At 47.1% G+C, this 26,370-nt stretch overlaps 1 protein-coding gene across 2 annotated transcripts in view; it reads right to left on the bottom strand.

Annotated features, from left to right (window-relative positions):
* The window catches only part of CAMKK1 (calcium/calmodulin-dependent protein kinase kinase 1, alpha), a 63,689-nt gene that overhangs the window by 1,841 nt on the left and 35,478 nt on the right, over positions 1–26,370 (bottom strand). For both annotated transcript variants that reach the window (XM_009319282.1, XM_009319284.1), the window contains 6 exons: positions 18,446–18,645; positions 17,664–17,717; positions 15,940–16,013; positions 11,402–11,489; positions 8,604–8,732; positions 7,444–7,547 (listed from right to left, as the gene is read on the bottom strand). In XM_009319282.1, the coding sequence (XP_009317557.1) occupies positions 7,444–7,547; positions 8,604–8,732; positions 11,402–11,489; positions 15,940–16,013; positions 17,664–17,717; positions 18,446–18,645 (649 nt within the window). The remainder of the gene's footprint in view (positions 1–7,443; positions 7,548–8,603; positions 8,733–11,401; positions 11,490–15,939; positions 16,014–17,663; positions 17,718–18,445; positions 18,646–26,370) is intronic.

Here is a 26,370-nt window from a genome sequence, read left to right as displayed (position 1 = left end):
GCACAGCACAGGCAGCTCCGCACAGCACAGCTCCCTGCCCGCAGCTGCCTGGTGCGTCCTGCCGAGCCTGCTCCGTGCCCGGGGTGTGTTCAACGCTCCCCTGCTGCCCCAAGCAGCTTCTGCCTCTCTGAATGCCTTGCGCCAGCAGAGGAGGGGTGCAACAAAAAAAACGGGTTGCCCTGACAGCCGTGCACAGTGGTGAATATCAGCTAAACTCGGGTTGCACGTACGGCAGCTGAGATCAAGGTATCAGCCCCTGCAGTCTGCACGGGAGCCAGGGCTCATGCTGTGAGGCCTGAGGCTGAATGTGAACCTCCGTTAAATAACTTTTTAAGGAATAAGACTGTATTTCTGCTACATTTTTTTAAACCCCAAGCGAGCGAAGCCTGACCTGTGCAATTATCCAAGAGATCACATCACTGTCAACTGCAGCAGCTGCAGGAAGATCACAGCCACTGAGTATTTACACTGTGTTTCGTGCCCAGCAAAGAACGTGCCTCACAGTACCTCCCTCCGAAACACAGGCAGCATGGGACAGGGATGGAGTGGGACAACTTACAAAGAGCTGAATCACAGTATATACACACAAACACACTCCTGGTAAGTGCTTAATTCCTCCACTGAGTCCCCATATAGCAATAATCTGCCCCCGTCTAGGCTGGTGATGTCCCCTTCCTCTCTGCTGAGGACATGGGCAAACTTTGGGGGCCAACTGACTGTGCCCGGGCTGTGCAGTCACTCCTGAAATACGTCTTGAAAGAAAAAGGGCCATTCCTCACAAGGAGGTTCTTTATGAAAAATGTAGCAGCAGGCAGCAGAACCAGCTGTCACCAACAGCGCCACGTCAGTCCCCATCCTCCTCCGCCTGCCTTCTCCTAACTATTTTTGGAGAATCTCTGCAAGTCCTTCCTCACAGAGAGGGCGGCATCCTGGCTTGAGCTCATCTGTTCGTCTCGGAGCAGTAAACTAGGCCAGCCAGAGTCTCCAGAGCAGTGGAGCTGCTCCCAAAGGTATTTAGAGGCATGTGGCTGTTTCCTGGTCTCTCACCACAGATCTCCCCACGCCTGGGTGGAGGCTGTGTCCTGCCTAAGCACTAAGATCCTGAGACTTCACACTGAGATGTTTGTAAGCAGTTTGTCACGGTTTGCATCGAATGTTATTTTGTTATTTAACAGAATTAATTGGACCGACTGCTTCCTAGAAGGGTCTGTGCTACTGGTCGGACAAATGACTGTGTTTTAATGAAGTCCTGGCTGAGGTGGGGTGGGTGGTCACACAGAGCGGACAATTTTGGTCAGCCCAGAGCCCTCTCAGCGTGGCATCAGAGGCAGAAGCACAGGGGAGCAGTGGAGCAGCTGGAGCAGAGATGGCTCCGGCTCTATTTCTTTCGCATAACCACTAAATATTAAACCTGAGCCCAAATTACAAAGTTCAGCCTTTCCCAAATTCTGTAGCTATTCCCTCCACAAACTGAGGAGCAGTTCCTGCTAAAATCCAACTGGCTTTTTTTACCCCTCCCTCCCCAAAGAAGGTTGAAACAACAAAAAATCACAAATAATAATAATAATAAAAAAGGATACATAAACATTAGTGTCACACACACAGAATTACTGCAGTAAATTCCTCCTACAGGAAAGAAGGATGGAGCTGAATGCTCTCACTACCACACAAATCACGTGGACTGAGGAGAGGACACACATTTCTAGAGCACCCAGGGGTAACACCAACACTGAATTACCTTAAAGATGGATGCAAATATACAGATGTGTTTAAGAGGAATCTGTCCCTGAGAGCAAAATAATGAGACAAAGGAAGAAAGCGATCATGAAGATGATGGCAGCAGGCAAAGGAGCTTGTACTTCTGTACCTAACAAGCCTAGCCAGTGAAACGGAGGATGGAGCATCAGTCACATTTACTTGCAGCTTGAAGGACAGATGAGGACAGGCACTGGTAGCACTGGTACAAAACTACTCCAGCCCCTACTGCTGCCGAAAATTCCACGTTGCTTCCAACACACTGCTGATGTCCAGCTGTGCTGTCCTGGGTCCATGTAATTTGGCACCTCTGGGGGGGTTTTGTGTCCTATCACAGTCACAGCATCACCACCATGTGCAATGGGGCGTGCAGCAGCTGAGCTCAGCACGGGCAGAGCCACACGAGCATGGGGCCACTCACCGGAGGGTCAGGCTGATGGTGGGTCTTTGCCAGAAGAAAATCCCGTGCCATAGTGGGTGCCTTGGTCCTTAGGTGGACTACAAGGATACCTACCTACACTGTGAGGCATGGCTCTTCCTGCGAGACACGCAGTTCTTTGCAGTGAAAATTGGTATGGCTTTTGGTTGGGTTTGACTCTGTTCTGATAGCACCTATGTGTTACCAACCCAAAATCTTCCTGGGACTGGAGAGACAGACACCGAGCACTAGCAGAGACCAAGGGAGCATCTTTAGTGGCAAATTTAAACCCAGCCTGCAGCCATTCCCTTGTCAAAGATGATGCTGTAAACCTGGCTGCCCTAGGGGGATCTCTGCAGCCTATTTTTGAGCAGCCCTATGGCACTGAGCCCTGGGACTTTCTTAGCACAAAGCCCCCGTGAGGCAGGTACCTCTGGGCTGCTTTGGGAGAAGCTGTTTCTGCTTGGAGACCTGGGTCAGCCACTTTTTTACCTCTCTCTCCCCCCCTGGCTTCCTCGTGCCTACCCTACATGGACAGTATGGCCCTAAGGGCAGTGATGGCTCTTTTGCTCTCTTTTGGGGAAGGCTGGAAGCAGGGTAGGCTTTCTAAATACAGACTGATCCCCCATATGGGAGCTGACAACCACATTTCATCAATAGTAATAGCAGCCATAATGGGAAAGTAAATTGGGTCTGTCAAAACACAGCAATTAATTTGATAGGTAGTAGTTGCAATAAATGAGAGTAATAAAATGTGGTGAAGCCAGTGCTGACTCAATTAGGAGTAATCTGGAGCAGGCAGAAGAAATGTAGCAAACACTGCTAACAGAAATCCAGAACTAAGCTGTGAACGCTAGACAGCTGAGTTTAAAAAATACTCTGCAACTGGAAAAATTAGAAATGATCAGTTGCTTCTGCAGCCACCGTTAATGACAGGCTTGAACCTGGCTGCGGTCTGCAGGATCTGCAAGGCTCATTGAATCACTGCATCTTCTGGGAGATCCGGTGCCGAAAGGCAGGATCTGGTGCCGCCCGGACACCCGGCCCTGGCTACCGCACAGCTGATGGGGTAAAGTGACAGCCAGCAGCACTCACACCCGGCTTCTAGGTGTACAGAGGTGCTCTCGTGGGAAAGGCAGCCGTTGCAAAACAAGAATTGCTAAGCAGGGGGATCTTTGTTTTAGTTCCCTTCTATCTGGAGAATGTGCGTGCCATTTTAACAGCTGCCTTTTTAACTTTTCAGTGCTATTAAGCAAAGCAATAAATAACACCCAGGAGACGATTTGCTTCTTCCAGGTCTAAGGAGTGCTAAAAAAGCCCCCTCTCGTCCCAGTACTAATTTAAGAACTATTTCAAATCACTGGTGTCTTAATGGTGTCCTCTAAAGGAACAAAGGCTGCGGCAAACATGAAAGGCCTCCTGCCATCGCAAAGACTTCTGCACATGCAGTTTCTGCATGAAGCATTTCCAAGAAGAGCCCAGCACATTGCGTACAGGTTATGCAGGGAGAAATTAAAAAAAAAAGATTCAACCACATGATTTAGTTTCCTCCTCTCCAAATCCCAAAGAGTGAGCTTAAAGGACAGATCCATTTTAAGAACCATCAATTAGGCATCGAATACCAGAAAGCAGACTCAGCTGTCAGGATTTCCTACCAAATATATTCCTAGTATGGGCACAGATGTAAGATGCTTGAAGCAGCAGTGAGTGGGGCTCTGGCAATTTCACATGCAGCCTAATTAAATAAATTGAATGTGAACCTGGAGTTTTCTAATTGCTTTTCTTTTTTCTTACATAGGTACAAAATAACTTGTGTTTCTATAACTAGAAGGAGATGCAATATTACAAAAGCCGATTTATCTTTCTCTAAAGACACTGCCACTGGGGAGGAGAAGCTCTGTGGTGGAGAGCTTAGGAACATGTGGCTCATTTTTATCTCAGCTCCTTGTGGGCAACCACAGGGCAGCGCGGCCAGAGAGCAGCGATGGCTGCAGGTGCTACCCTTCTGGCAAGTCCCACTTTTGGGGTCCCCTGTCCAGCTACAGGGGTGGAAATGGTGCCTGACATGCAGGAACCCTGCAGAGCCTTTATGCCACAACAATATTATCTGTTCCTGCTAGGTCCTAGAAATTTATAGTAATCCAGACTCACTCAAAACTTATTTTAACTAACACGGTGCTATTCATAACATTTGCACTGATGTTATATTTTATATGTGTATTAAAGGTGGTTTTACTACAGAACAACCAGCTATGAATTAAGAACTGGATGGGCTTAGTGTCTAGCTCTGTTTGCCCCTGTGGAAGTAACACTGTAACCAAGAGAACTCATTGAACAATGAACATTCCCATTTAGACTCAGCTCACTTAAAATCAATGTCAGTAAATTCAACAAACCTATTTAAATTTAAAGCAATTTTCATTAGATTCAACCAGTATAGCATTTTTCAAAGTTTGAAATAATAATCCACATACCTTAAAAAAAAATCCCTGGTGTAGTGTTTAATACATGACACTTGTTAAAGAGACCTAGCCAATGTCTGTCTTTTAAACAGAAAGGTTTCGAGATGGGTTCTCAAAGCTCCAGTTGTGCATAAATTAAGGATAGATTAGGGTAAAGTCAATTGTTACTGCCAAAAATTGGCACTAATGGCATGAGATTGAGAAATTAAGTGCAGAAATTAGCGCAGTGGGGAACCGGCACATTCAAAGACCATTCACATTCTTTTTAGACATCTCTAAGCCCTTACACTGCTGGGCAGAGGCCAGCCCAGCCCAGCATGGCTGCAGCTCCATCCCTGACCTGACATGTTCTTGTAAACCAAGAGCACTGGACACAGCAGCACAACAGTGGAAATTATACACAGTTTTCAAAAACCTTTTAGTATAGTCCCGTACAAGGGGCCTGAATGCAAACATGGGGCTCAAATGAGTAGAGACAGGGAAAGATGCTGGTTTTGTATAAGCTGAGAAGAATTTGACTAGCAACTTTAGAAAGGAGACAAATAAAAGTAAAAATGGAGGCTTACAGCGCATCTTGAAGGCCTAAAAAGATTTAAAAAAGGATTAGACATTGATAACGTGGCTAATGGGAAACTTCACAGCTACATCAGATCAAATGAACTTTACTTATTCTGAGGAGATAATAAAGCACCTGGCTCTAGGCAGGAACCAGCCACAGCGTCAGGGTCAAGAAGTTTTCCCACCAGTTGGTTAGTTAGTGGCATGGGCTTTCAAGCATCTCAAATGAAGGTAGAAGGAAACAGATCCGTTTTGGAAACAGGCTCAAGTACTAGAACAGCAGACCACCTTGAAATATCAATTCAGGCAGAGCTTGAAAAGAAGAAATCCTGCCTTGCTCTGAATTAGCTGTCCTGGACAGTGGGAAGCATACAATACATTTTTCTTCAAATTTAGTAAAAGTTCTCCCATCTCAGAACAATGCAATGCAGTGACCAGGAATGATAGTGAAGATATGGGCAGGGATGTGTGTCTAATTAGCAATAACTAATTTGGAAGGCAATGAGCCAAGGGAAACAAATGAGGACAAATCCCTTGTGCTAAACTGGCAAAGGAGCCGTGACTGCCATGCTCTTCAGATACGTCCCCACAGCAGCGCTCAGTTTATGGGGTGTTTAACTGTTAAACTGCTGTCTAATATTAACTGGTACTGGACTCAAAGGCAAAGCCTTTACTGAAGTCTCCAATACACAGTTGGGCCCTAAAGCATCATCATCTTTAATCAAGTTGAGCCCTTAAATCCCCACACACCTGTGGGAGAGACACTCCTCTATTTGCATTGTCAAAGGTGCAGTGAGACTCTTAGCACACCCTAGTGGGAGTCTGCTAGGCATGGTGCTGGGATTTTGGGTGGAAAAGGATCATTCTGGGACAACACAGCTTTGTTGTGAACTGTAGCCTTACAGATTTTGCAGGGTGAGAACATGAAAATAATTGTCCCAGGTCAGGCTAATGGTCCATCTGTTACGTACTGGACTGATGGCCAAGAATCCTGGCTCTGAAAGGGATCAGTAACCAACATGAAGGAGAAAGAGTAAGAGCCAAGTAAAGGACAGACAAATCCTGTTTAACTGTTAAACTGCTGTCTAATATTAACTGGTACTGGACTCAAAGGCAAAGCCTTTACTGAAGTCTCCAATACACAGTTGGGCCCTAAAGCATCATCATCTTTAATCAAGTTGAGCCTTAAATCCCCACACACCTGTGGGAGAGACACTCCTCTATTTGCATTGTCAAAGGTGCAGTGAGACTCTTAGCACACCCTAGTGGGAGTCTGCTAGGCATGGTGCTGGGATTTTGGGTGGAAAAGGATCATTCTGGGACAACACAGCTTTGTTGTGAACTGTAGCCTTACAGATTTTGCAGGGTGAGAACATGAAAATAATTGTCCCAGGTCAGGCTAATGGTCCATCTGTTACGTACTGGACTGATGACCCAGAATCCTGGCTCTGAAAGGGATCAGTAACCAATATGAAGGAGAAAGAGTAAGAGCCAAGTAAAGGACAGACAAATCCTTCCCGCCCTCCGTCCCCCAAATATCTAAGACTATTGTGTTTAAAACATTTTGATGAATCTAATAGTAATTAATTTGTCTACTCCCTTTTTAATCCCAATACAGCCATTTATATCCAGCCTCCAAAATATTCCATTGCAATGTGTTCCACCATTTCACAACTGGGTGCGTGAAAAAATACTGTATGTTTTCTCAAATGAAAGAGCAATGTCAAAGTGTTCTCCACTGTCTGTCCATGTGTCTCTGCCCAGACTTGGGCCCCAGACCACAGACAAACCACATCATCTCATTTCCAGCTTATAGAACATGAAAACTGCTCATCTGGTGCCTTTTCTGTTGCCCATAAAAAGGAGAGAAGAACTAAACCCTCCAATACATATCTAGATTAGACTCTAATTAAACTTGTTTTAGTTCACCTATCTCTAATGGATCTTTGATCACAGCGTATTATAAACTAACAGGTTAAAAACCAGACCCAAGTTTAGCACTGTACATGTGTTTAGGCCAAACCCATCTTACAGAAAGAACTGCATCTATAAAAAGAGTACTTAGGCTGCTTTACTGCATTGTATTTTAACCCTAGAGGACTTGAGGTGATTTTAGTCTCAGTATTTGATTTAGAAGGGAGTTTTGTCCTTAAATGCTACGGAAAAGATTTGCAAACTGCTTCCTTCATCCTCCCCACACACCTTTACTCTGCACGTGCAGCAGAGCCAGGTAAAGCTGTATATACGTACATCAGTAAGTTCCCTGGAGCAGACATGGACCTCTCCTCCCGCCTGGTCTGAACCTCGAACGGATTTCCAAAGGAGCGTTTTCTTAGCATGGCCTTCACTAGGATCTTTGAGGAAGGAAAACAGACCAGTGAGAACAGCAGGACTGACACATCACCCCCTTGAAGCTAGTTCAAAGGAGTCTAACAACAGCTTCTTTAATAATTCAACAGACATTTAAGAGAATTACAGCTAAAGCATGAACTAGAGAAACCCACAGAACAGCTATGTGTGTTCCAGGCAGCGTCAAGGCCACTCCCTGGGGCAGTGAGCTCAGACCCCTGGACGCAGACCAGTGCTGGCAAGAGGTGAAGCAGAGGCTGCTGACTGCTGCCTGCCACTCATGGTCCAAGGCCGTGAGAAAGAGGCACCAGAGCTCTCCTGGGCCATCCTCCCAGGCAGGCACTGTGCAGAGAGTGCTGCCAGCTCCTGCGGGTTCAAAGGCAAAGGTCCTGCTGTCAAGGGGAAAAGATGGTTTTCACTCCCCCAGCTGGCTGTTGGGGCAAGTGTCTATATTAACATCACACCACGAGAGATTTGAAAACGGGTCCTCGTTGTACTCAGCACCCCTCTCCCCAGTACAAGGAACCCCCAAAGGCACCTGCATCATAGTAATCGCCTAGAGCAGACCTCCAGCTGGCTACACACAAACTGCCGAGAGAGCCCTGAACACCCACTTGTGGTCACCCAAGGCTGGCAGGCAAGTGCCAGCTATATATTCCACTGGCAGACGTCCTCTCCCTGCTTCTCTGGCCAGGTCACCTTCAGGTTTGGAGCCTTCATTTTGAGGATCCAAATGAGGTGTCTCACAACCTCTAGATTAATGAAGCAAAACACACTTGGGATGCTTCTGGTGTTCCGGGATGTCTGATGCCAGACACCTTGAGGGTGCGACCCTACAGCTCTTATGAGAGCAGCCTGACAGATATAAACAGGACTGCTCACACAGGCCATGCAGAGTCAGGCTGCTGCAGTACTCAGACACAGAAAGTTCACACTGGGTTGAAAGGCCAAGTTTCTCGTGCCAGGAGCATACATGTACCCTCTCCTTCACCCGTTGAGAGCTTCAGCAAAGTATCATGCTCTTGACCCACGTAGAGGATGTGGTTGTGGTTTATACATACCACAGCTGGCAAACTCGGGATAGTCTTCACCGAGTTCTTCACCTCCTCCTCTGTCACCTCCACCACAGTACAGTGCTCTTCCTCCAGCGGCAGGGGCTCCTCGCCACCCTTGGTTAGCCACGGATGCACCTGCGTGGGGAGGAACACAGAGACAGCTGTAGGTCTCCCTTCTACAGCAGAGCACAATGATGGTGGTGACAAGAGGGAAACGGGGGCACAGGACTGATGATGGGGGTAAGCTGCCTGTGGGCGACGCTCCATTTCTACTGACACCAATGTGGCTCAACCAGCTCCCTTGGAAAATTGCTGCGATCTGGTGCCTGGCCAGATGGCATCCCCTAATGCCCAGTGCTGTCACACGCACTGTCACCGACTGGCATCTTGGAGGAACCTGGCACCCTCTGAATCAAGCTTGAAACACTTTGAAAATCTGAGTTATCCAGAGCCTTTTAAATCTTTTTCTCTCATATGCACACATTTCATCTAGGGTTACACATGCTCGCTACCTGGGAGAATCAAGATCATTTACGCATCTGCACAGACAAGGGTTTAGGTGCTTAAAATGGAGTACTTGGGTCTGAACACTGAGGACTGGTGCTACTGCAACGGCCTCCTGCCTACATAAATAGCAAAATAACACACTTTGCCACCTGGACACCACGTAAACCTCTACACACCCACACAAAGGAGAAAGGAGGCAGTTTCCCATCATCCCTCCCTGTTGCTGCCATGCTGCTATGGAAGGGAGCTGACAGCAGGAGAGGGCGAGGCTCTCTGCTACCCATATCCAGGGCTGGATATTTTGCCTGTCAGGGAGAGCATCCTCCAGTGTTGGTGCTAGAAAGGCCTTCCTAACCCTCCAGGATGAGGAGTTGAATTAGGATGGATGCTTACTGCCTACCGCCATTCCAATGAGTTGGATGCAGGTGTCCAGAGTGTTCTGCAAGGCCTTAGCGATGAGCTTCTTTCCGGCACTTAAGTTGCGTTTTCCAAAGATCGTTAACTGTGCTTATAATAACTCTTTTCAAAGGCACATTGCCACGTCCAGCCTTAAGTGAAACCAGTGCACTAAACCCTACAGTCTACGTGGGGCTTGTGAACATTTCAGCTAGGGAGAGGACTGCCTAGTCATATGTTCAACATTCCTCATACAAAATGATTTGCTTGATTTATTTTCATGGTGAACAGCAATTCCAAACCCAGTTGGCAGAGCAGTTAAGATATTTGTCCAGCCTAACCCCCTTTTATAATTTTACTGCCTCCTTCCAGCTTTTGCCATGTTTATCTTCAATGTTGACATCAAAGATTTATCAACTATTAATGATCACATACGAGAAGCAGCATGGAGCTAATGCTCGCCAGCACAAGAATGTTTGCAGTCACGTCAGGATTTTATCTTACAAGTAAGGAACATGGAAGAGGAAGAGGAGGGGAGTGTGAAAACAGGGAAAAACAAAATGGAAGGAACCCAGGGAGGAGGAGAAGGAGGCCCGGAACATCCACTTAGAAACATCTGACTATGCAAGAAGCCAAGGCTGGAGCCCCGATGCCACACAGCCAGCTGTATGCTACTTCAGAGCAAAGAAGCTCCTTGGGATTAGTCTGTGAATGCAAATACAGAGAGAATGTGTCATCTCCTTGTCTGGATTGTATCAGCTGCACACATCGGGCTCTTCTGTACTCTCTGGGTTGGATTCCTCTGGCCAGGGCCTTCAGTGATGGCAATCACTCTACAGCCGCCTCTGCCAAGAAGCTGCTTGGCCATCATCTTTCTTGGGAGAACAACAGAAAAAAGCTGTCCTTTTTCTATTGCCTCTCATGGGATGGCTTCCTTGGTTGAGAACATGAGAAGAGCAGTGCTCAAGCAGCCTGGCGCAAGAGACACATGCTCTTTCAGCTTCAAACACAAGTCCTCAAGCACATCAAGAGTCTTCAGCGCACGGCCAGGGATAAGATCCAGCACCCTGCTCTGCTCTTCTCCCCAGGGTTCTTACAGGGCTCAGGTTTCCACATGAAGTGCCTGCAAGAGCTGCCAAGCAAAATCACTTAACACAGCTCCAAAGCACTTCCCACCATCACCGGCTGTGGCCTCCTGGGCATGGAGGGAAGCGATGTCACATTTCTTCTTGGATTTCAACCTTCCCACTGTCAAGCTTCGGTGGCAAATATGCTGGTGTTGGCCCAAGACAGAGCGAAGAAGAGTTGTGTGCCCTGCAGAGGATGCTGATGGATCTCTGTGGAAATCTTGAGAGCCCCCAGCAGGTCCAAAGCCTCGGTGGGGGGGTAATACGAGGACAGAAAGCCCATGCAAAAACAGAACAAAGCCAAGCCTTGTGAAGCATTGTGCTCTACCAGTCCTAGTCACTCCCTGTGTTAATAAGCATCCCCCAAGTAAAGATGATAGCAACAAATGTGCTGCCTTGAGGCCGTTGACCATGCAAGCACCAGAGGAACGCACTTCCAGCCCCCGTAACACAGGTCCAACACTGACAGCACAGGCTCTGCAGCTAGCAGCCCCCATGACAATATCGATTCTCCTGGGGATTTGCTAAGGATCAGCCAGCTTTTGAGTAATTTTAATTTAAATAAGTAAACAAGAAAGCTTTTGTCAATATTCACCAACAAGCAGCAGTGACAGAGCTGTTACATGCTGCAAAATGAGCACTCCCCCTTTCCGAGGCAGCGTGCCAGAGAAAGCTCCCAAAACAAACACTGGGAACAGCTCTGCCTCATTAGAAGGTACCAAAGGAACAACAAAATCAACTGAGATAAAAGACTAATATCAATGTCCAATTTACCTTAATTTCAGGGACTGTTATCCTTGTTTCTGGATTTTTATCAAGCATGCGTAGGATCAGTTCCTTGAGCTCTTCACTTATCTGTGCTCTAAGTAAAGAAAATAACAGTATACAGTTAACAGGGGAATTAAGTGCTCAAGGCATGCATAGTCCTTACTGCAGTTACTCGGTAGAGAATCTACTCCGCTCAGAAGGTATTTTCTCTGCAAACCTGGCTTAAGAAAGGAAGGTCTAATTGGCTTGGTTCCTTCTCAAGCACAGTCACTGCTATGGGGTTTGGTTATCCTGTTTGGCCCACTAACGCAGCTGCACACTCTCAAATGCAGCACAAGCAATCAGGTGAATGGATCTAAGGACATTTTTAAAGACAACGCATTATAGGAGAATTTCAGAGGACAGTTTCTGGGACAACAAAGTGTTGTCGAGAGCAGAACTGGAGCTGGGCTCTATGATACAAGAAGGGCACAACTTGATTCGCTGAACCTGCACCGTGAGCAACCGTGTGCTGGATGAAACATTCCCATTTGACATTCAAGATCCCAGCTAAGCTTGCAGGTTGTGTTAATTAAATTGCTTCCATGAACGCCAATGGCAGCCAGTTTGGTAACTCGGTATTTCCTACCTGTATAGATCAGCCTTGGGGTAACAAAAGGAGGGAATGAACAGACATGACTAAAAGAGAAATGCATCTGCCTGAAGCCAGAAGGCATCCTATTCACACGGAGCCCTTGATCCTGCAGTCTGTCTCTCTAGTCCAAAGGCTTCAATGACTTCTGTTGCTAACGATACAGGCGATGTCTTTAAAACGCACTTGATCTCTATGATCAAAGTGCTACTGAAATAAAATGCCAGCATATGACAGAATTGTATTAGGCAGTTGAAAGTCTGTATCACAAATGACTTTCGAGGAGCTGCGTTTCTGCATGGAGATGGGATTTGGCAGCATAAAATATCACTCCCCAGCAGGGTTGGATTTTAGATTAAAAACACTGATGAGGACAAAGTGCTGTGCCCACCTCCTCTGCACCCTCCCCAAGCAGAGGAGGGAATAAACTATCATAAGCCTAAATGAAGACCATATCACAGTAAGGGATATTTTTGTCTGATGAAAACAGAGCTGCTGTTTAATAATTTATGAGTACTTTATGTGGACTTTGGTTATGGGATCTTTAACAAACAGCCACAAGGAAACACTGCTCATTCAGTGGGAAGGGGCAGAAAGTGGGTTCAGTTTAAAGTCTGAACACTTTCAGAGTTGCATCAAGGGTCTGCAGTACAGAGGCAACATGGCCCAGACAAGGGGAATGGCAGGATGAGTCCTCAGAGACTTCCCACTCCCTAGGCTGCACTGCAGGTGACAATTTAGGTGGGAATGGGGAGAACCGTGCTGCTCTTGAGATGAGCTCCAGGCACAGAAGAACTGCTATGGGGAGTGACGGTGCATTTAGAGGGTCAAAATAAACAGACTCCTAAGGGAGGACCACACTGAGGTGCAGGCGAGATTGTGTTTTTAAAATACTTAACATCAGATCCACGCCAAACTGGCAACGGCTTTATTTAAAATACAAGAAATAGAATATATAATAGCCTAACATTTCTGGGCACCAGACTGATTTCTACACAACACAGGATTAACATCATAAGGAAAAGCCCTGTAAACAGGATCACAAAGTTTCAGGTGGGTTATAGCCAGGTAACAGACCGCATCACCCTGTCTCTGTTTTTCCTTCTGCCCATTCTGCCATGGTGCATGCTGTACCCAATGGCATTTTTCATCTGAAAAGCCTGCTCTATCTGGAATTTCTCAGAGTCATAGTCCTGTAATGGCTCTCAGGAAAATGCCAAGCATGACAGAGTTCAGCACCCATTTGGGAGGGCTGCCAGCACCATAGATCATATTACAGGGTGCCCGCAGGTCAGAAAACATTGTCCTGGACTTCACCTCTTCACCAGGAGGGACTATGCAGAGCTTCTGGCTCTCTTAATACATGTCTGGACAGAAACTTCTCCAGCTTGTTTTTTAGTCATGCCAGGATCATCAGGGTGTGAGCTAACCCCATTTACCTCGTGTCACGCCAAGGACTCACTGACATGAATGAGAACTCCAGAATGATAAATATTTATCCCAGCATCTCTAAGGGAAGGGAAGGGACAATGACGCCGGTACAGTCAGCCCTGTCTCTGTCCTAAAGGTTGTCAGGAAACAGGCAATGAGTTTCCATGGACTGTCCGCAAACAGGAATGTGTCTTTTGTAGCCATGGTGAAATAAATTGAAACCAAAATATTCCTAACTGTAGCAAGGTGCTAATTCTGTGGGAGGTCAAGGTGGATCCAGTCCAGTGAATTCCAGCTTTATGTGCGTCTCTGTTACTGCCTTATCTAACAAATAGATGCAGTTTAGACAGCTGTCAACACCCAGTAAGTCTCTGCTCCTCCAACAACCTAATGAGGGGTGCAGCTTTTTTTAGACTGGGAGAGCAGGTCACTGAGAAACCCAAATAAATCATGCAGCCGAATTATCGCTGAAGGAAATGTCTGAATGAAGAAAAGGTTCTTAGCACAACCCAGTTAGCCCATTAAATGTTCATAACTTACTGCAGAGACAGATGGGAGCAGTCACTTGTAAGCTGACTGCTAACCCAAATATGTGATGGCTGAGAGAGGATGGGCATTTTGCCAGGACCCAAGCAAGCAGATAGACCATGCCAGGGAAACAAACTTTTTTTTTGCTGCAGTGCTGTCAAGACAAAGTCCTGCCCCGACCGCAAAGCAACCAGTCGGAACATGGGAAAGTGGCATGAGCAGCCTTCGTGCTCTTAATGCCTGAAGCCTGGTTAGCTGTAAAACCTCATCAACAGCACAGGGCTGGCTTGCCAGAGTTGCTCCATACCCACAACTGGGGCCTGTGTTTGCCGTCAAACAAGTGGCCTGACCTTGTGGCCGCAGGTTCTTGGCAGGTGTGGTCCACACAGTCCTGCATGTGGGCTCCATCAGCCTGAGCAGAGATGGCTCTGTCTGAGCTATCTGCAGTGGCTGTGCTTCATAGTCAATGGAGAGGTAATTAATACAGCCTGTGAAGCCTGGGGCATGAGTCATCCCATCTAAAGCAGATGTCTAAAATAGGACAGCCTGAGTACCCATTGCTTTCTGCAGACTCAGAAGGAAGCCTGGGACTGCCAAGGCAAAGGTCTGGCCCTTCGCTGTAGGTGTCTAAAAATTCAGTGAGCATCTCACAAATAATTCATGTAATAGATGGTGGATACATGCATATATCACAGGCTGCCTGACAACATTCTTCCCTTCCTCTCTAATACCAGATGTGCCTTTCATTAGAGTTTTAATTTCTTCATGCATGTTTTAAATCAAATCATTTTATCTCTAAGTTTTTATTAGAATGAACGATTGGGTCAAGAAGGTCAAAAATTCTTTGCCTGACTACTGTGCTGATTTGGGAAGGCAGATAAGGAGTCCAGCTTTGGCTACTTCATCTGACAGCAACCAGTAGAAACAAATTAATTACCAACAGAAAGTCACCAGAGGCCTGAAGATGGAGGAAATACCAAGGAGTGGCCAACACATGAAGGGAGAGGCACGGTGGCAGAGACTGAGAACCCATCGAGTGTGATCATCTCCTGCCAGGCTCATCTGACAAGGCCACGAACACTCACCGCTCAGTGCCTCGACGCTGAACTTCCCACTGCTCAAATGGCACACAAGTGGCCTTGGCTTGAACCCCCTCACCGCTGAGTGTGCTGTTGTGGGTTAGAGGACACACTGTGACTGTGCAGCCAGCCATCCCACCTAACACAGCCCAGAAGTCTCCACCACGCAGCTCTGACGGTGGCCAACATAGGTTTCCTTCACTAACCAAAGCAGAGGCAGGGGGAGGGGCAGCCTCTCAATGTCAAGTGGATAAATTAATTTGTTTTTTTTTAAAAAACTAGCCCCAGTCTGCCAGCGCACAAGACAAACTCATATTTTCCTGGAGCGTGTTGGAGGAGGCAGAGGAGTGGGGATGCACCAAGCTGTGGTTGTTTATCTCAGGATAAGCCTCCTTCCATCAGACACTTCACCCAGCTCCAAGGTAAGTCCGCAGAAGCAGCATGTGTTTACTTAGACTGAGACCGAAGTCTATAAACCACACTGCTTTTGAAAACTAATACATTGAATCATTCTGGTGGCTACCACATGGGAGAAACACAAAACCCCAACTAACCACGCTTCGAGCATCTCCAGGGTCAAGTAACTGGGGCAGAACTTACCAGACCCATACTGAAACCCCTCTGCTTCCAAAGATTTCAAGAGCCATTTCCTTTAGTCCTTATCTGCACAACGTGGACACAGGAGCAGCAGAGGCAGCTGTAATGCCTCGACAACAACATCAGCACAAAACCCACGTGAAGGACCCAGGAGAATGCAAAGCACCTCACCCACCCTGGTCTGTCCCTCCATGGTGACCTATCGGCATTTACGCTGCACAGTGAATAATGCTGAAGACCAAACTTTATTTTAAAGTAGCTGAGTAAAGTTTACTTACTCTTCTGGGAACTCTACAGGCTTGTTCTTGATCCTGTTATGAAGACCCAGAATATATTCATCTATAAAAGGGCACTGTAAAACAAACAAAAGATTTTCCAGTTGTCAGAAATCTAGGCACTGCTTAGGCATTTGTCATTCACGTAACAGAAGTATACTCTCTCTGCACACTCTCTCGATTTTACACGGAGATGGAAATAAATAAGATCTCCCCACACACAATAAATTGATTTATTCCTTATTAAATAATAAATGCAGAAGAACAGCAGAGGGACCTAAGGAATACAGAACTGGATTGGGATACCCCCCTCTATCCAGCCTACCAGGTGACCATGAACTACTCATTTTCCTTTTCTCTGTTCCACTTTTTCCACCTGCAAAATGGATGTACTGTTATCGCCTGACTTGTATCACTGCTTTGAGGTCTCTCTGTGACAAGCATCATTTGAAGCTAGGTATTACTATTAAAACACCTGGTTTTCCACTGTAAAGATCAGATATATAGATTCAAAGCATATTTTTTTCTCCATCACAACTTTTTACACTCGATTAATTTAGACCTAGATTCTAGCTCTTCCTACCTAGCAGGACAGGCAGGGCTGACAGGACATTAACTAAGCCATGGTGAATACTGTGGAAGATGTAGGAGCAGCATATTCACAGGCCCTATGAACATCTGCATCAAAACTGAAGAAGCAGGTACACGTGTTTTAGTGGGCTGTGGGCTGCTGGTGGGCCCTGCCCCAGCCTGCCTGGCCAGATTAAATGATGAAATATAAAATAGGTACAATATGTACAATATTTACTACACAAGGTCATGTGGAACAGGCAAATGTCTGTCTGTGTCTTTATAGTCCCTCTTTCTTTCCCTCAGTGCTTGCCACATAGGAAAGCAATATCACCATGAGGTTATACCAGAATATAAAATCAAGGTTATACCCCATCACTTGAGGATTTGGCCCCAAGTAAGACATCATTATACACACAGGTCAGAATATTTTCCATCCTGACTTAACTCAGCGATATCACACCAGCAATGGCGATAGTTCTGCCTCTGCCATCTCCCCCAGCCACTTCTTACCCCTGAGCTGGATGCCTTGTGCCTGTGTGGTGGGATCTGCAATGGTCCGTGCTTGGACAGGAGGTTCAGGTAACATACCTGCACACACAGACTGCATGTACCTGCTGTACTGCTCGCCCTGGGAGAGCATGGGTGGGACAAGGGGCTTCTGGCCACAGGAGAGGGAAATGCCATGACAGGATATGGAGTTTGCAGAAGGCAGTTCTGAAGAGCTGGCTCTGCCAAAGTGGACTCTGTCTGGCCCAGCTCAGCTCTGGCAGACAGAGCTTTCTGTAATCTGGATTGCTAAAGTGCTGCAGCAGCTCGGGATCAAACTTATGCCTCTCTCCATGCTCTGTCTAGCTTGTTTCTAAATACAGGCAATATGGATAACCCCCGACAAACCATTGTTGGTGCTACTGATGCTGCTCTGGGTTTGTAGCATGAACAACTGCTCTGAGTACAGAGGCCAAGTCTAGAAACCATGCTTTCCACAGATCACAACATCAGTCCCTTCTCATCCGCAGGGTGATTTAGGAAAAGGGGAGCTTGCAGAAAGGTAGTTCTTTGTTTTTAGTATTTGCCTTTATTTGGAAAGGAATGAGTTAAAAGCCAGGCGGGTAGACACTCCCATGCAGGTCTCCAGCATCTGAAAGCCAGCTTACCTTCCCATAAACAAAGCAGTACAGGGTAATTCCCATGGCCCATACATCAAGTGCCTGAAAGAAAGCATGTACAGGCAGTAAATGAGATGCAACACAGATGATCTGAATGAGCTGGATTATCCCACCGACTCACAGAACATTATTTGTATGCATTTAATATTTTCTATTTTATTGTGCAGAGTCTCTCTGAAGTTGGGCTCCTAAAGGCATCTGTAGCATGCCTGGGGAATGAGGACTGTGCTGGGCCAGATGCTGCCACCCTTGTCCTTGCTGTCAAGCACAGTGACCAGCAAGTAGCCCCTTCTTACAGGTCATGACACCATTCAAGGCTGAATATCAAAGAGGAGTTGAACCTCAAAAGTCTTCTTCCAAGCAAAAAAACCAAAAACCCCACTAGACCCTATCCTCACATCTGTACCACAGCGCTTAGCAGTGCCCCTCGCTTTCAGGGGATCAAGACATGACCTTGGTGCCCAGCAGCCCCCTGTGTCTCTTGATTATTTTAGAAGGGAATCGGGAGTTTCCTCCTTTCCCTTTGGGCAGGGAAAGGGCTCTAACATGGCTCCTGTCTGGGCAGGGATCCACAGCAAAGACTGTCTGCCCGCTGCACAGAACAACCAATGTAAGTTTTGCTGGGGCTGAACACAGAATTAGAGCTTGGGTTTTACTCAATAACTACCCCGATCCCTGAGCGGGCAACACACAAAGGATGCAGGCGTGGTGCTGCCCTTTGTGCCATGCCTGGGGGTCCCAGGAGACATCAGCTGTGAGCGAAGACCTACCTTTCCACTGAAACTTTTGCCAGTGTCTGAAATGGCCTCTGGTGCCATGAAGGCTGGTGTCCCTGCCGTGCTGGAAAGCTGGGCATCGTTACCTTCAAATTGATTGCTGACTCCAAAATCAGCGATTTTGACATGCCCATCATCTCCTAAGAGTAAGTTGGAAGGCTTGATGTCCCGGTGAATGATCTTCTGGTAGTGCACTAAAAAAAAAAACAAACCAGGAGCATGGTCTGTCACAGCAGCCAACACACTCAGGGGAGCCTTTCCAGGAGGATGAAAATAAAGGTGCAAGCTCAGGCACCCCACTCAAAGCTGCTGCTGGCTATGCAATATAATGTAGTAGAAGTGCCACTTCCTATAGCCATTCCTTTTCGGTGCCTCACTGGGACATACACCGGAGTACAACACTCAGAAATACCTTTGTCAGCAGTAATTATGCAAAGAATGGACATGAACCCAGAAACAGCCCAACCAGCAGGACTGAGCAGAGCTGTTAAAGAAGGAAATCACTCAAGTCTTGCAGATCTGCTTGACCTCATCAGACCAGCTGATGGATTGGGCAACTTGCTGTATTAAAGGTTTAGGGGATTCAAATAAAGAGGTTAATTTTTAATTTATTTTGAAACTGCAGTGCCATAAAGCTAATAAAAAGTGGCAGAACCACAGGCAGAATGAAACAAGCCCAGAGGAGATACTTAGGCAAAATAAGACAACTAGCAGCTGAGCACCAAGTCCAGCCAACAGCTCGGAAATCAGTGGGTATTTCCAACTCAAAAGATAATTCTGACCAGGGAGCAATCACCAGCTGGTTGGTGCCAGTGCTCACGAAAAAGCACTCTCTCTCTAGCTATGCTTCGCAATGGAGCCCAGAGAAAACGACCTCAATTTGTTCTGTAACACCCCAAATCCCCAAAGCTGCCAGCCACTCCGACCACTTTCACACCCAGAGCTGTGGCCAAACCTCTGCCACGCAGTCCTTCAGAGTAAAGGATGTTCCTACATGTTGCCCTTCGCTCCACAAGGCTGCAGCAAAGACTCCAGCTCTGTCCTGGCTCCACAAGGCCAACTGTGGGCACCAGCTGAAGTGCTTGTACATCCAAAACAAAAGCAACCATTGCAAAGAGCTTGGAGGCTGAGATGCACTGAAAATAAACGAAAAATCCTGCTCGTTACAAGCTATCTGGGAAGCAATATTGCAGTTGCAAGAAAGCCATTTCTGTGCCACTGAGTGAAGCAGCAGCAGGGAGTTGTAGGAAAGTGGCTGACTTCTCAGGAACTTGGAGAACAAATTTAAAAATCAAAAAAACAAGTCTCAGAACGCAAAATGACCCCAAAAGCAGAACTGTAGAAAACCCAAGAGACTTTACTGAACAGGAGAAGAAATCCTCTAAGTCTTTACTGCCCTTTCCACGGGAACAGGACCCCTCGTCCTCCCTCCTCCCCCAGCCAAAACCACCATTTTCACATTTCCTTCTTGCAAATGGAGCATGTTTGTTTTTATACCTCCCCATGAGCACTTTTCATATCTCCTAGGAAATATGCAATTGGTTGGGGGAAAATGCTGGTCTAACACTTTCCTGCTTTACAAACCTGGTCAACACATTGCCACAAAGGCAGCCTGCCCTACAGAGCATCCCAGCTTGTGTTTTAGGGCCAAGAAAGAACAAACTTCACGTACTCTTCTGCTCTTTTCAAGCCAACTTTCCAGCAGGCCGTGTCTGGGGAGGGGAAGTCACACTTGCAGATACTTTTTCTGCAAGGACCTCTCCTTAGTTTAAAGCACTACCGCGGGATGCTGTCCTTGGCACATGAAAGAGCTGATCTGGAGACCCAGCAGAAACAAGCTCGTGGAAGAGCACTGGCACTTACATCCTCTTCCAGATGTGCAGCAACTGCGTGGCCACACTGTGATGTAAGCCAGTTAACGCTGTAACAGCCCGGCTAGACAGTCAGGATAAACACGGAATACCCTGCAACAACAGTAATTACGAGGAGACATCTGCTCCGCAGCAAAGCTAGTGGCAAGCTGACATTTCATTATGGTAATATAGGGAGAGAGGAAAAAAAAAAAGTGAGGGAGGGAGTGAAGTTTCCCTTCAGGAGATGATGAGCTGCCTTTCATGCAGGTGTCTGGTATCATGCCTGATACCACAGGGCTAAGATTCCCAATGCCTCTAAAAAAAATACAGGCCACAAATATACATGGGCCATACAAGTACATCCCTGGAGCTAAGTCTGTGAAAATTGAGGGAGTTACACTAGGCAAGCAGGTATTTTAGGGTTTTTATTATTTCCTCCATACAGGAAAGTAAAAAAACCAAAACGAAACCACAAACCAATTCCTATATCAAATAGCTATTTATCTTGTAAAACACATTCCCTGCCTTTGTGCAATCTAATAAAAGTAGAGGGAAAATGTGGGCCGTTTGCCAGATGCTCTGTTTGTTCAGTGCCCATCTCAGCCTGGTACCCAGCAGGTCTGGGCACTGCTGGCTGTTAGGCACAGGAGGAATATGAATGTTGAACAAAGAAATAAGAAACTCGTCCTTTGCAAAAATCAAAGCCATCAAACACTAGGGTGAATGAACATTTGCACCTCCCAGATGAGAACATCCATGTGCTTGACGTGAGCGTTAGGGACAGTGAGAGTCTTGGACCTCAACTGCTCAGAGGAGAAAATTAGCACAAGTGCCTGCAGGGCAGAGGAGCACAGGCTGCGCTTTCAGAAGTGAGCCTGACACATCCCAGGGCTTTACAATGCAGTGTGAGCCAGGCAATTCTGCGAACCTGGCACAGTTTAAATAACAACAGACTGGGATGGGAAGGAGATGGGCACAGAGGGGAAGAGGCTGGCCAGGTCAGGAGTGGCAGTGCTGGGAGCAGTGTCCAATCCACACGCCGTGCTGCCTTGCCATGCTGTTTGGGTGGCAGTAATGAAAGTCTTGCGCCAGTTGGCTTGAAAGACTTATGCTATCTGCAGATCCTCTCCCCTGTCTAGCTGCCTTGTGCAGAGGCAATAGCCATGAAGGGAGAAGGATAGGGGACAGGAATTCTGCACCGAGCACCATCTGGTGTAAATGAACAAGGCTCCATCACAGCTACAAAAATTGTAAGAGCAAGAGCTCACATCTGCCAAGAAATGATTTGGTGTGGAGCTGTTAACCTGATGAAGGCAACCTGAAATCCCTTTTCTGCTCTAAAGAAGCACAATTCTTAAAGTCCCAGTCTGCCAGCTGCTGTGGGCATCCTCCTCTGCACAGCTATCCAAAACAGGCTTCAGGCATCAAAATCCCCTCCTGTGCTGTGCCTTGCCACTGGTACAGTTCAGTACAATACAGGGCTGCAGAACGAAGAGTAAAAGATTCCCCAAAAATCATTCCCAAGTCCACTCGTAGGCAACAGAAAAAACCTGGCTTGTTTGAGAGCTACAGAAAGGAAGCAGGACTGCTCAGCTGCAGGACATCAACACCACTAAGAGCAGAAAAACTTGCCAACCCACCAACTTCTGCTGCAAGTCCAGATCTCTTGCAGACAATGCATTGCGGGGAGAAGGGCAGGGAACAATTAATTCAGCAGGGCTGGCCAAAGGCTGACCGGCCAAGCGGTGGGACATGCCTGCAGTGACACAAGCATCACTGCCACACACTGTGAAAGCAGCCCAGGGACAGCTGTCTTGCAGGAAAGGTACTCATTAAACCAGTGCGATCTGCATTTGCAGCACAACACGCAGAGGAAAAGATGGTGTTATCCCCACAGAACTCGAGGGAGAGCTAAGCATCTCAGAAATAAAAGCCTACCACTAATGGTACCCTCCAGACTCCTAATGACTATGCAGAAGGGACAACCACACAACCCATGGAGCCACCCAAGGGGAGCAGGTGACAGCCACAGTCAGTTAAACACAATTACCAGCACAAATTAACCCTCTAATTTCACCAGCCCGAAGCATCAGGGAGCAAGTTCCTTCCCTCTGCAGACATAAGAGCAGCAGGTAGGAAAGGCAGCTTCATTAGAATTGCTATTGAATGTCACTGGAAGCCAGGACCAGAGGTCCCAGAAACAAAACAAAACACTTGTCCCATCCTTGAGACACAGCTGCCAGCTGTGCAGGAGCAGGGCTCTGTCAGGCACAGCAGAGAAGGAAAAGCACTGTCAACATAAATACAGCCCCAAATGCACGTTAAAGGAACATAACCAAAATATCTGTGTCACCACACCTAAACTTGCTTCATGAGGGTTTGGGGATTTTCTTTTAAGCCAACCCATGACCTCCCCTTAGTTCTTTCCATGGGGAAGTGGGAACCCCTAGGCTGAGTCCATGCCTTCCAGAGGGAACTTTCAGCTACTCTGTGTCCTGCTCAAAAAGACTGGCCACAACGACACATTGGGTTTTTTGCTTCCGACATTACAGAAAGAGTCACAAAGCAGGCAGATGTCAGCCCCAGTGAGACTGCCCTGAGATCCACGCCGTCCAGCCATGGAGCCATGGGGATGTGGGTGCTGGATGCACACAGCCTTGGTAAAGACCATCCAATCGGTGCTCCCCTCCCAGGCCCCATGTGCTACACACAAGGTGGACATCAGCAGCCAAAAAACAGTCATTCCCATGCAAATGTACCTGTCTGCATCCCTCCCAAGGTTAAAATCGATGCTGAGCCAGCCAAAGCAGAGCACTTTACTGAAGCTGCTTTGACAAACTGACAAAATGCTTCCACCTGTTGCTTTTCCCTGGAAAGGATTTTGCTCTAAAAGCAAAGGTCAGCAGCTCACTGGAACAACCTCCCTGGGCTCCAAGATGCTCTGCACTTTCTGTGCTGACAGACCCGATTCAAAGAATAGATCGATACCTCTTCATAATGAAAATGAAACAATGTAAGATATTACAGAGCCCTTAGGAGAAAGTCTGATTGTGCAGCGCTCCGTTAAATTCAGGTTTATTAGACCCATCCTTCACTTCAGTGGAAAGGTAACAGTATTTCAGGCTTATTTGCATCTGAATAACAATCCTGTGCATTTCTAGAGCATCGTCTAGGCAAAGATCCCAAAGCGTGTTAGAAATACTTGTTTGCTAAACCTCACAACCACCCCATGAACGAAGCAGGTATGACAGGTGAGGGCGCATGTACTACATTTCCAGCACAACTTGTGTCAGAAAGCCTGACCTGGCACATCCGAAGTTGGACTTAGTCAAACCCTAGAGCCCCGGGGTGCTCAGAAACAAGGGAAATCATACCTAGAAGTCTAGACTGTCTCCTGACTTTGGGCACGGAGTGGAGGCACCTAAGGAAAGCCTGCTGAAGACTGATGCTATGTGGTGGAGAGATACAACCTTAGAGGAGGATTCAGAGCACTCAGGGTGCGAGCAACAGCTGGGAAAGGACCATCTTCCTCTGTCCCTCTTGATTTCAGACGAAGCCTATAGCAGGTACGCTGCACCTACTGCCTATAGCATCTGGGATGAACCCGTACTTGGGTGTTCAAATTCGAGTCCATGTGAAACAATTACCCAAAATAAAAGGTCTTCTTGAAAATCTGGCATTTCAAGGCTTTGTTTTGTTTCTTTATTATGATGTATTTTAACTCAGTTGGTATTAGCAGCATTGATACAATGGTTTGGGTGTTCAAGTACAAAACAGAGGAATCTGGAGTTTCTCAGAGCAACGAGGATGTGGGGTGTGCTGTGCTGGGGCTTCCCACTTCTCCTGCTTCCACACCTTCCCAACAGTGGCAGGAAAAAAAGCACCTGCAGCTTCATGAAAAACTGCCCATGACCTTGCAAGCTGGTCCTTACCACAGACCTTGTCCCAGGACAGATTCCCTGAAAGCCTCTTCAGCAGCACACCTGGATTACTTAAATCCTTTCAGCAGTTTCAGGCAGTCTGCACCCACTTCTCCCCTAACTTCATCAGCACCACAAACGTGGTTTCTCACCTTGGCCCTAGACAAGACGACAGCATGTCTTTAATGCCAAGAGGCTGTCACAGCTGCCTGGCAGTACTCTGCCATCCAGATGCCTCCAAGCCTGCAAACACTCTGGGTGCTGACTGTCCAGGGAATGAGCAGCTAGTTTGTACTTCAAGGTCACAAAACATGCTCATTTAGGACACCACTTTGGCACACGCTGAACATCATCTCTGTGAAAAGCCAGCGCATGATGTGGGAATGGTATTAGAAGAAAGCACAGGCTTACGTGCCTCTGAACTGGGGTCAGCGTCCCTGCAGAACTAAGCTTGCAATAGTCAGAGCCAAACGACTTCAAATAACTACAAAATTAAACTCTTGCAGAAAGCCAGTACTTCAAGTATCATCACTGCTCCCTGAAAGGATCTCACAGCTCGGCTGTACCCAAGTCGCTCGGGAAGGTATGGGGCAGGGCTGAGGTCCTGGAGCATCACAGCTGTAAACTGTGCTGTGGCTTAGAGATCCTGCAGCATTCGTATTGCAAAGCAACATTCAGGCAGGGATGAATCTTCAGTGGCTGTGGTACAGTAGATGGGGCTGGAGAAAGGGCAGATTTTGGGGAGGATCTCTGCTGCTGGGCCAGCTGGCTCCTATCTGTGCATGCAGCACACAGCCCTGCCTGGGCTCTCCGCAGGTCTCCTGTTGTTCTGCCTCCCTGTTCCATCACCGCTCATTAGCAAAGCCCCACTGAGCACATCATTTCTTTCTGTTCAGTCCCTTGGCTGCCTTCAGTGGGACAAGCCAGCTTTTTTCACAACATGCAACTCGTTTCACAAATGCTCCTCATTTCTAGATACCACAGGCTATTCAGAGACTAAATAGGCTTTCCTTTTCATTCAGAAGCAAACACCTGGAAACTGTCTGCCTAGATTAACAGCCAGTGAAGACCAAGAGGGAGCAGAGATAGGAGTGCTAGAAAAAGAGAGATTGTTCCTTGGTCCTTTTAAGAAAGGTGCCTTTCACTGCATTCCCTTCTGGAAACCTTAGAGCCTCAGCAGGTTAATACCAACTTACTAAAAGCCCATTAAAAAATTATACATGTAAAACTTTGCAATGCGCTGACACATCCTGCTATTTACTGAGGCTGATGCTGAATTATACTTGATTAAAAACAGAATCCCATTCAAGGGCAAAAGCAATCCATATGGTGCTACTGCAGAGTCTGCTTAGTATTACTCTCACATCACCCCTGTAGCAAAGAAATGATTTAACACCCTCCCAAGGAAACTGCTGCACCACCATCCAGAGCTTAAAACAGAAGGCTGCTCTTTGAAGCAAGCCTCTGTACTTGTCCGCAATGCTCCACTGAGAAAGAGCCGGAGGACATGGATGTAGTGGGCTGTGCAAAGGGAACACCTTCCTTCCCATGCTCAGCTCATTGTAGGGATTTCGTGTAGCAGCTGGGGCAAGGATCTCAGCTCTGATTTTCCCAGCTCTGTTCACTATTTTGCCACTCTCTTGCTGTATCCATCAAACCTCTGCTTCTTGAATATCTTGCTTAAGCCCAGGTTTTACAGGTGTTGCGGATCCCACCACCCAGCACTTCCCAATCCTTCAGAAGAGTTCAGCTTCCATTTGTGCTCCATCTTCAGCACCCGGTTGCCCACCGCACTCCTGACAGAAGGGATAGTTATGGGATACCGCCGGTAGGAAGCAACAGGTAAGAGGAAGGAGAGGTAGCCTTGCCAAAGGCTGTCCTCCAACCCACGTGAGCACACCATATATCACCAGTCACAGAGGACACGTAGCGCTTTCTGCCACAGCTACACACATGCCAACATTCAAGGGACCACTGGGAAAGCGGGGAGCAGCGTACGTGCTGCAAGTACTGCCAAAACAACCTGCACAGTCTGTGCCACGGGCTGCTTCTAACCCCAAGCACAATCGGTTACGTAACTGCACCAAACCACCACCACCAAACTGCCTGATCTTTCTTAAAAGGCTCTAGCGCATCTCTCTGATCT

This window comes from Pygoscelis adeliae, unplaced genomic scaffold, assembly GCF_000699105.1.
Source record: "Pygoscelis adeliae isolate BGI_AS28 unplaced genomic scaffold, ASM69910v1 Scaffold282, whole genome shotgun sequence".
Lineage (NCBI taxonomy): Eukaryota > Metazoa > Chordata > Aves > Sphenisciformes > Spheniscidae > Pygoscelis > Pygoscelis adeliae.
This window is presented reverse-complemented; position numbering and strand designations above follow the sequence as displayed.